We start from the raw sequence: 10945 nt of genomic DNA, 5'->3' as shown, positions 1-10945 counted from the left end.
TCAGTAATAAGAATCCATCTCAGAAAAAGGTATAAAGGCCATCACATGTACTCAACCCCTACTAAATGTTTACTGACAGGTCTGAGAAATGCAAGCTTCTAAGCATTTTCTGTTTTGGTTATGAATACAGGGAACACATTACAGTAGGAATCTATCACTCTATTAAGGGAGCTTACCTTTAGAGACTCCAGATTTCACTTTACACCACTTATAGTATTAGACTTGAGAATCTGGACTACAAAATTTTGTACAGGCAGGCAGAGTCAAGTCTACCACAAAGACTCTACTACAAGCTTTACAAACGAACTAGTAAAATAAGTTCTTCCATTTGTCTTATTTGTACATGGCTCCTCCCTGGAAAACCTTTTATTGACTAAGCTCAGATTTGACTAGTTAGGAGGTAAAAACCAAAAGCGAAACCAAAAAACCCCTCCAAACCCAAAACAATGAAACAAAACCCCACAAATTTTCCCCAAAACAAACAACACGAGGGTTACACAATTTCTAACACTTAAGAAAACGAAACAAAACAGAACACCACACCTTTAGCAAAACCTCACAAATGAAACCAGTTCCCAAAACTCTATTTCCAAGGAGAGCAAAAATCTTCTTCAATGTCCATGTCATCACTCACCGAAAAAAATTTTATAGAAAATTTTATTCAACATACAACATTTTCCAGCAAAAAAAGGCAATATACAGGAAGAGTTGTTGTACACTGCGGCTACAGAAACAAAATAAAATACTGGAAAAGAATGTAAAATTAAGTGTGAATTGCTGATTCTATCTTTACTGCACTCAAAACTAGACACGCGGCTGGCATTAGCTCCAAAAGAAAAGGAAGCAGTCTGGGGACTGAAATAAAACTACACACAATGAATATCAACATCAGTGAAATTCACTTGCAGACTCACCCAATAAAATTAACCTCCATGTGTTAAATTGTACATGTTCATTCATTAAATATACAATTTCATTTTTCTTTTTTTTCTTTTTTTTTTTTTTATTTTCCTCCTTTTTTATACAAAGTCAACAGCTTACTAAACACTAGTGAGCATGCCCTCTGTGCTAAAAGGCTAGTTCTTGTGTTTTCCCCATCTCTTCCCATGGCAACTAAATTAATGGTATTTATAATCTTTTCACTTGCTTTTGCCAACTTTTGAGTGTCATTCTATTTGCCAGAAGATGGCATAATAAATCGCAACAGTGTTTATCAATGGTTGGAAATTTAATAAAAAGACCCAAATATCTTTCTTTTTAGGACTCAGGGCATCCACTTGGCAAAACGGGACGCAAAGTAGTGACTAAATTAAACGAAAACTAGTTTATTAAAAAAGATTCTATGCAGCTGGAGGAGACAAAAATCCCGAATAAGTGCCAACAATGTACACAATGAAGTAGAGATTGCTATTTATTGATGATGTGAGTTTTTTGCATTTACAAATGCACAAAAATGTCATTTAAAGTATAACTGAAGGAAATAAATCTGATGTGAGTCTAAACATAAGACTTACTAGCTGCAGTGATGGTGAACACCATACTGGGATGGGCAGCCAGCCAGCTTATGCCATCTATAAACGTACTACAGACAAATATTTTGCCAATGTCAACTGTTCTACTAAACTCTTCCCTCATTATGCTGACAATTGCCTTGCATTATGTTTACCATAAAATAACTCTCATTGGCATCCAAGCTTTATAAAAACACCTTCATTTTGCTCAAAAAGGGCAGTCAATAGATACAGAGAAGCCAAACTGAACAGCCTCAACAAAATAAAATTAACATCAGCAGCAAATCCTCTTGCTGAAGACTTCAGATATAGTGCACGTGTACCAAAGTTCTACAGTTGTTAAAAAGGTGCACACACACACTTATTTTTGTCCCTTGCCTTGACAATCTGGTTAAGTAAGTCAGTTATGGATCTTAATAGCTTTTTCAAGGTAAGTGTAGCGACTTCTCTTTGGGGCTTTATTGAAATGGTCAAGCCCTAGCCATGGCCTTGGATGAGACATGTTGCCTAGAAAAGAAAAGAGAGAAAAAAAATAGTAAGTTTTAAGACTAAACTGGAAAGTTTCCTTTACACAAACTACTCCTGTGTGCCCTGTTCACAGTTTGCAAGGAATCCCAAGGTGTGGAAGAGGGCTGCAGAAAAGTCCTATAGTCCACAGCCAACAGGCTGGCATTCCTTGCCACTGCTTTCCTTCCAGTGACACATTTGACAGCAGTTTCTGGATCAGGCAGCTGGTTCATTCTTCTTCAGTCAGTTACAGGAGTTTACAGCAGTGAAATGGGTGCTAAAGAGAACTACTGTTATAATGTATGGCCACAGGCACATCAAAATATCAGCTTCCACCAAAGTGCTGAGCCTCTGAAACAGGAAGGCATTCAGCATCCAACTATGACAACATACACTCTGCCATACTAGAAATTCTCTCTGCTCTATTAATTTAGTCTCATCACCTGATATGGAAATGTTTGTTGAATTCATGTAAAATGCAAATAATCAGTTAACATATCATGTAACTGACCTCTATCTTCTGAGGAAAAAAAATTAGTCATACTCAGACTGTACAGAAAACATACAGATTTCTTTTCTCTTGTTCAACCCAATAGAGTTTTATCTACCACCATTTTTCATGAAAATCCACAGTCCAAAGACTTCTTGCAAATGGGAAAAATTCTCTTTTAAGATGTCCTCAATGCAGAGCATCACATGTGCTTTGAAGTGAAATGATAAAGGCAGAAACTAAATAGCCCCCCAGCAAGAAAAGCACACTCCTACATTCAAAGCCATCAACTGCAACCACTAAAGCATAAAACACTTGACCTTTCTGGTTGCCTGCATCGGCATTTTTGGATATGTTTTCTTCAATCAAAAGAGTCTGTCATTTTGTTTGACATAATAGTCAATGCCAAACATAAAACAGAATTGCCAATCTTGCTGAGATCACCTGAATGTCTTTTAAAGAAACAGTTTAAGTCCTACACTTAGTGCCTGGACAATTGTTGCTAGAGTGCATCTTTGTAAAAGCAGATGGAAACTATTGCCATCAGCTACATCAATCAAATTAGACAATGCCAAAGCTTTGGTTTAATCAGTCCAGCATGTGTTCAAATTTGGTATTTGTAGAAATATGTGAGCCCCGCTCCTTAAAATACTACTTAGATAAAAAGGCATAAGTGTATCATATCACCCCATACAAGAATTGCAGGGGTGGTGGGATGAATTCTATCAAAGGGGCAACTTCCCGTGAGCTCTTAAAGCCCCTTAATACCTCATTCCCTACAACTCCTACAAACAGTTCAAGTTTTCCCTTTTCCAGTTTCTGCCATGTTCTGTACTTTTGGCCTAGTTACCTGGTTAGTCTTTCGTACTGTTTTGGCCATACTGGCTCTGCTTTGTTCAGAATGTCCAACAGTTTCAGACTATTGCCTTCCCCTATGGAAGATGACTCACAGAATAAAATCAGGACTCTGCCTGCTCTGAGCACACAAGAGAGAGTTTATCTGCCCATGGAGAAATGTCCACCCCCGAGTTCGTCATCCAGAGACTCCTCACAGCTAGTGCAGAAAAAGAGGTCCCTGCAGTGACACATGCCTCTGCTCACAGATGACTTGTGCAGATAGATGCAGGCATTCAAAGCTTTGGCAAGTCCTCTTGTATTCACAGCCATAAACCTGGCTGTGTAACATACCACAACCAGAGAATGTTTAGCTAGGTTCCTGCAAAGTACTCAGTAACAGTATAGGTCTTGCCCTCTGTGGGTTTTGAAATAAAGGAACAGTTACAGGATTTCTTTACAACTGTTACATAAATCCAAAATACAGCTTGGAAAAAAAAACAAAACCCCAAAAAAACAAAGAGTGAAAGTTTGGCCCTAGCATAACCTGCCAACAACCACCAGAGCTCATGACTGTCAGAAAAACAGAACTGCAGAGAGCAAGGTGTCCTCGATCTCATTTCTACCAGACAGAGCAGCTCACAAAAAGGAACACTCAGCTAAACTAGGGGGCAAAAACCCCAGTGAATTCAAGGCTTTCAACAGAGCCCTGACTGCAGGATTCAATAGTGCCATTCCCAACTGAAACTCTCAAGTTCCACTGTGGTGGAATTCTTGAATTATTAACCTAGTTTCCCCTATGTGTAAATCCCTCCCAGAATACGGCTTTAAACATCAGCCAAGTAAACAAGATGGTAGACCATCCACAGACAAATTCAGAACACAGCTGCATTTGTACCTTGGTGGATCAGCTTTTAGGAAAATAATCTAAACAGCCTCCTATTCACATATGCAATATTCCTGTTAGATTCTCCAGATGCATTGAAGATATCAAGAACAAAGAAGATAAAGAACTTCAGTGAATGAGAGTTCAAATATCTCTTTGCAGCACATTCAAAATAAGGATCTTATGATAATGCACCTTAATGCAACAAAATGAGTAACAAAATGTTACTCCAGTAACAATGTGAGAATCAAACATACAAGGGAGCAGATGGACAGTACAGATAAGGAACAACTGACATTGTTACTCTCTTCTGAAAAGTATGTCAATATTGATATTGACCCATTTAGTCACTCAAATGCAAACTTTCAACTCAGAAGGAAACAGATTTAGTTATTTGTATGCCTATAAAATACAAATTCTCAGGCTAACATATACACTTAAGTGTGTGCACAAGTGTATATAAATACTTGCTTATTTATTACATATATTTTATATACAAAGAACAAACTATTTCTGCATCCTGAATTAAGGATAATCTCATTACAACAACTGGCAGAGCAACTTCAGCAGGTCAAAAGAATAGTGAGGTTATCTAACAACTCACCAGGTTGGGGCTCAAAGTCTTTCAAGTTCACTTCATACTCATCTTCATTGAGATATTGGTGTCGGCCCATCATTACAATTGCAAATTTAAACTATGAAAAGGGGGAAAAAAAGGCAGCTAGTAAGATACCACATTAAAATAAAGCCTTCAAGTCTAATTTCATAGTCTAACTTGCAGCTCACTGTAAGTAGTATTCTTCAGAGGTTGGTAAAGGCCAATCCTGCTTAAAATTGTCATCAACAACCTGCATAATGGGATAAAATGAATGCTCAGGAAATCATGAACCTGCTTCTGCAGTACTGTGTCCAGGTTCAGGCCCTAAGAGATAGTAACAAACTGCAGCAAGTCCAGCAAGACAGTTGGGGGATGGAACATACAAGAAGTTAAGGGAAATGGATTTAGCCCAAAGAAAAGGGGAAAAGGGGCACCCAGTCCTCCACCAACTGTGGGATTTTACACAGAAACAGACTTTTCTCAAAGAGCTGTACAGCAAAAAGACAACAGGCGACCATTACAAGTTGCAAAATGAAAAATTCTGATTACGTATAAGGAAAACCAAAGTCTTCACAATGACTGTGGTAATGCTCTAACACACAGTGTCCAGAACATGACACAATTCCCATCCCTGCCAGTTTTCAAAACCCTGAGCAACCTGACTTAACTTTAAGCTAGTTCTGCTCCGAGCAGGAACCTGAAGTGAGTGGCCTCTAGGGGTCCTGCACTATCTAAACTTTCATAGGTTACTTCAATGTTTTGCCAAGAATCTCTTTAGATGCATGACAAGAACACTTCTACACATCCTACCTAATTATTCTCAGAAACAGCATTATTAAGTCAAACAACTGTTCAATTGATCAAAATTTACACTTATCCCAAATCTGTGGTATTTCAACTTAAAATAAACTCCTTTAGGGCCTATAATCATCAATAAACTCTCATAATTTGCCATTACCTTTTCAAATTCTTTTTCTTGTATGTCCAGCATTGTCTGAATCCGCTTCATAACCTCTCTGAAGTGCTCACCCTGAAAGTTTCAACAAAATTTTCAGTATCAGAAAAATATAGGGATGCTGTTAGTATATCCCGCTTCAAACTTCATTGAAATACGTTGCCTTAAGCTCTCAGTTACTTGCAAAACTACACCAAGTGTCAACATCATCCTCTAAAATACAGAGTTACAACACAAAACTTGCTGTAAGCTCATCCACTTTAAGTCTCTGCATAATCATGAATCAGTAACTGTCCCATAGATCAACCAAGCACTGCTAGTGATACGTGCAAGTCACGCTGAAGTTAAGAAACAAAGTTAGAATATTAGTGGCAAAACCAGAATTTGGAAAAAAACCCCAACCAGTTTTTTTACATATCTTTTCTAAGCATATTTCTTTTTAAAAGTCGCTACACCTGTGATGCTCCCACTCAATCAGTAACCTGATGTTGTTTGTTTCTGCATGCTGTGTATGTAAACTGCCAAAAAAAGTGATGGATACCATCAACTTAAAGATCAATTATACACACACACACACACACATACACTGTCATAGAAGCACTGCAAATGGTTTCCACTAGAAATCAACATGCAGGTTTTACTCCACATTGATAAAAAAAATACAGAAATACAGTAGAATTCTAGGAGATGCAGAGATGTGGACATATTTCTCATTCCCAAACCTTTAGGAAACGTATGTAATTTTCACACACACTAATGAAAGTTAGTTTAGAAGCAAATTGCTAACTGCCCCTAGAAATACACACTCTGATATTAAAAGAATCTCTGTGACATTCAGCTGGAGCAGCACCACATAAAAACTTAAGAATTGAAATCAAGCTTTCAGAATGCTTGTATTTGCTTCTAGCCCTAGAAGATAAAGCAGATCAAATCACAGAAGCTAGGAAATGCAAAGTCATCTTAGAAAATGCTAAAGGAAGCAAACTCATTTTTCATCATCACGTGTCTCAGTAAGAAACCAAGCAACCATTTCCTAGCCACTTTTGCCAACAAGTTTGCACCATGGTTACTAAAGTGGTACTAGAAATAGGATTCTGTCTTGTTGGAGAGGTGAAGGAAAGTTCTGCAGGGGGTCGAGGGTAGTATTGTTTTAATGGCATTTCAAGTCCTCAGGCATAGTTTCTAGATATTGCACACGCTCACTGAAACACAAACCAGTCTGTATATGTAAAAGAGAACTGGGATGGCAAATGATTTAAGTGTAAAAAGGCATATATGGGGCAGAACCTTTTATACAAGAGCAATATTTTTCTATACACTTGTTATAATTTCTATGACAGTACTTTATTAAAACATCATCAGTATAATCCTACTGGAAGAAAAAGGGAGGCATACTGTACCTGGTGTATCCTCAGCAAGAATGGAATTCCAAATGTCCCGAAAACCTCTTTGTGGAAATGTGCCACTGTGATTAGCATCTCATTTTCTTTATCTATATCTACCTGGTCCAGAGGAATTTCCTAGATCCAGACATAAAGTCATAACTGCAATCAGCTAAAACTTCCCTAAAAAGTAACTTACCAAATAACTAACAGCATAACTCATGTACTGTTACTGATGTAAACAAGTCTATTTGAAAGCAATCAAAAGAATCATGCAGTTTGACAGAGTCTTTTTAGAGGAGTTGCTCACCCCTGGCAGGACAGCATTTCAGCTTCCCTTACTCAATAAATACTCTCCTGGCTTTCTCAAATGGCTTTTTGGACATAGAGTCGTCTGTCGGCTGTAGTAGTAGCTGACAGCAGTCTCTCTTGTCATCTCCTCATTAAGTTTACACTGGAAGCTTTTTGTTTTTTTTTAAATTTCTGATCTTTGAGACAAGTTAACAGATTTGAATGATGAAATGTTTAAAAAAGATAAAATCACATTGCAAGTGTCAAATTTGGCTTAAGAAGCTTAAACTTAACAGAAAAGGAAACAAAGTCTTCTAAACAACTCAACTTTAGAGTATGAAAGCAGGTTCTAAGCATAAACATTTACATCATGAGTCCTCAAACTGGAATTATTGGTAAGGCAGCAAATGACCTATGCACAAACCCTTACTAAGTGTACATGTAATAATAAAAATACATAAAAAAATTCAAGAATGAAATCATTATAGGGAAGCAGATGGAACAAACAGAAAGCTTAGAAGTTTCTATCTTTAAAAATACATGCATATTATAACTTAATCTAGCTTGCTGCATGTATCACGCTATTGAAAATCAGAATCCAGCAAAGGAGAATTATCACTTCAGAGAGCTGCTTCTCTCGAAGTCAAGTTTTCAAGTTTCTGTAAGAAAGCAGTATTTACCTCTATTCGAAACGTTCGACTTGTTGCAGGTGACAAACACTCTAACAGCTCGTCTTCCTGATGGACACCAATTATTTTGTAACTTACAATTTCTAGCAGCCTTAAAAACAAACAAATAGGAAAAAGGTTAAAGCATAAAAAAATTAAATTAAAATAAAAAACCTAATCAATGCAACATTTCTTTCTCAAACGTTGAGGATTACTGAAGTCAGGATGTAAAAAGATGTTACAACCATATTTGTAAAACTTTAAATTCAGTCTTTAGTAAAAATTAAGCTGTAAAGTTAAAGGAAGTTAAATTACTGGCTCATGGCAAAACAAAGCCCCATTACATACAACTACAAAACAAAGGGTTTTTTAAATTTAGATTATTTTTAAAACTCTCTTTAAATGACCCCACTTTTAACATTTGAAAAGTGAACAGCATGAATTGGAAACGATTATTACATTGTAGGGCTACAAATGCAATTGATGAAACTTACGCATCTCAAGGATGTAACTTAATGAAATACAAAACAATGATATAAAAATTTATATTCTTAGTTAGTAAGAACTCCCTTAACAATGTGAACCCAGAAGCTTTTCATTTTTAACACAGTACCAAACTTCATTTGCTAGGAATGTTTTCCACAGTATTTTAAATTCTGTGGATACTTTTCTGTGTAAAAGCCACATGATCACACAAAAGAAATCAGAATCTTCCAGCTTTACCTTAATTTCCCTGAACCTTTTTCAGAGAGTTCTACAACTTTTTTACATTCTTCTAACAGGTCCCGCACACACCCATGCTTATCTGGATATACTGTTATTTCCTAGGGAATTTGAAATAGGAAAATCGTTAGTAAATCTGGAAATGCAAACAGACAAAGCATAGAAAACAGAAGATTCCTCATCAAAAATTCATCTTCAAAAGATAATAATGACTAAAGTGAACACCTGTGTTATCTTAATTTTTAAGAACTGCTCCAACTTTTAAACAATTATTTGTTATTGAGTTTTGGTGGTTTGGTTGTGGGAGGGTTTTTTTTTTTTAATTTACATAAGCTACAACTTTGTTCTAATTTTGTGCTGTTCAGGGACAACAGTGTGTGAACCATAATCACAGCCATACCAGCTTTGACACAGAAACGACAGCAAGTGTGTAACAGCCAGCCTCACTCACCTCTTCCCTAAATTGGCTATTTAGCCATATGCATTTAAAACTTCTTCTGTTTTCAAAATCTGTTATTTTCATTTTGAGCTTAAGGAAGAAAAGAAAAACACTTTAGGCAAACTTTGTATAGGGTAGAATTATCTTTTTTTTTTAATTCACACCAATAAAAATAAAAGACTCTTACCTGTTGATAGTAAAGTTTCTTAGGTTGCCTAGGCTTGAAGAACTGCAGAAGATCTCTTAAAGTACCTTCATAATTATGTCTAAGAGGATTACCAGGGCCATCTCTATAACTACAGCAGGAAAAAGAAAAAACACGAATATCTCTTTACAGTTCATCACTGCTCAGTAAATCAAAGTACCAAGTACATTTTTATTCCTGGCTTCCAGCTTCACATAATTGCTAGCACAGCCTAAGCAGCATTCTATTCAGTGCTTTAGTCATTTCTAAACAGGTGAGCATATGGGAACAGAAATACTGCTCACTGTGCATGTTAACCCTCTTGGACATTTACAAGCTCACCTTTAATGCTGCAGGTTGGCAGACCTATGATTCTCTGAAACTACTAGTACAGCAGCACATGCTTTAGCCTGTGAAAGGTTAATTTGTAGAGCCATATGACACAGCAAATTCCAGAGTGACCACAGCACTACCAACTATAAAGAGCTATTCAAATTATGACAGACTCATTGGTGATAGATACCTACAGATTAATAAAGAGCAATCTACATGAATACAAAAGATCATGTCATTTTTGTGTGTATTATTCCTGCAGCATATATATGTAACTACAAATATGCTGTTTTCTGCTATAGTTTTATGCAGACTCAAATCCAATTTTACACAACTGTGCCTGAGAACACCACTTTAACCAGAAATGTCCCTTTAGCAGATGTGAACTGTTTAGATCATTGTCATTTTCACAAAATCTCATTTGCAGACATTGGGGGAGGAAGGGAAATAATCACTGGAGGAATTCTGTATTTAAACCTGTAAAATCAGCAAAAATCCTGCTTTTATGTGCACTGCTCTCCCCCATTCTGGGAATCTGCATTCACTGAAATAGCACATACATTAATTTAATATCTGGTCCCATACAGTAAGGTTTTGAAGCAATTAATGATTTTATATAAAAAAGTAGTCCATCTTTTTTCAGTGACACTTGGAACTCTATTAAAATGTGCAATTCTTTGAGGGTCTAGAGCCATTCATTGCAGCACTTAAAATTGTGCAGCTTGCTGTGCATGCCAGAACACTAAGACTTTACTGGTCAAGAGTTAGTTAACTACCTGGAAAAGCTACAAAGTAACTGCCACCTATCTATAAAATACTATAATAAGTATTTTAAAAGAATAGTTTAGGCACAGAAAATTCCTCTTACCCTTGGGACTTGAAAAACTGTAATAGCATTGGATCTGTATTAAGCCTTTGCGCAACTGTCTTTGCAACCTGCAAATAAAGTTTTTGGTAAGTTCTGAATTACTACAGACAGTTGTGACATTGCTCTACAATCACAGAGTCATTCATTACACATCAATGCATTATACTACTGAAATTCTGAGAGACGCCCACTACGTCTACTTCCCCAAAGCAAAATAAACTATTATCTTTAGCTTCTGAACAGTTAATACAGAGTAAGATAGAGTAGGAAGAAAAA

General features: G+C 36.6%; 1 protein-coding gene across 1 annotated transcript in view; it reads right to left on the bottom strand.

The window, feature by feature from the left end:
• Positions 1-1395: 1395 nt before the first annotated feature.
• The window catches only part of USP7 (ubiquitin specific peptidase 7 (herpes virus-associated)), a 41742-nt gene continuing 32192 nt past the window's right edge, over positions 1396-10945 (bottom strand). Inside the window, exons 22-30 of the mRNA XM_010019024.1 lie at positions 10670-10737; positions 9472-9580; positions 9297-9374; positions 8846-8946; positions 8135-8234; positions 7182-7301; positions 5785-5856; positions 4833-4923; positions 1396-2018 (exon numbers count right to left, since the gene is read on the bottom strand). Of these exons, the coding sequence (XP_010017326.1) occupies positions 1912-2018; positions 4833-4923; positions 5785-5856; positions 7182-7301; positions 8135-8234; positions 8846-8946; positions 9297-9374; positions 9472-9580; positions 10670-10737 (846 nt within the window). The 3' untranslated portion in view covers positions 1396-1911. The remainder of the gene's footprint in view (positions 2019-4832; positions 4924-5784; positions 5857-7181; positions 7302-8134; positions 8235-8845; positions 8947-9296; positions 9375-9471; positions 9581-10669; positions 10738-10945) is intronic.

The sequence above is a fragment of the Nestor notabilis genome, unplaced genomic scaffold, assembly GCF_000696875.1.
Source record: "Nestor notabilis isolate BGI_N333 unplaced genomic scaffold, ASM69687v1 scaffold11107, whole genome shotgun sequence".
Taxonomy (NCBI): Eukaryota; Metazoa; Chordata; class Aves; order Psittaciformes; family Psittacidae; genus Nestor; species Nestor notabilis.
This window is presented reverse-complemented; position numbering and strand designations above follow the sequence as displayed.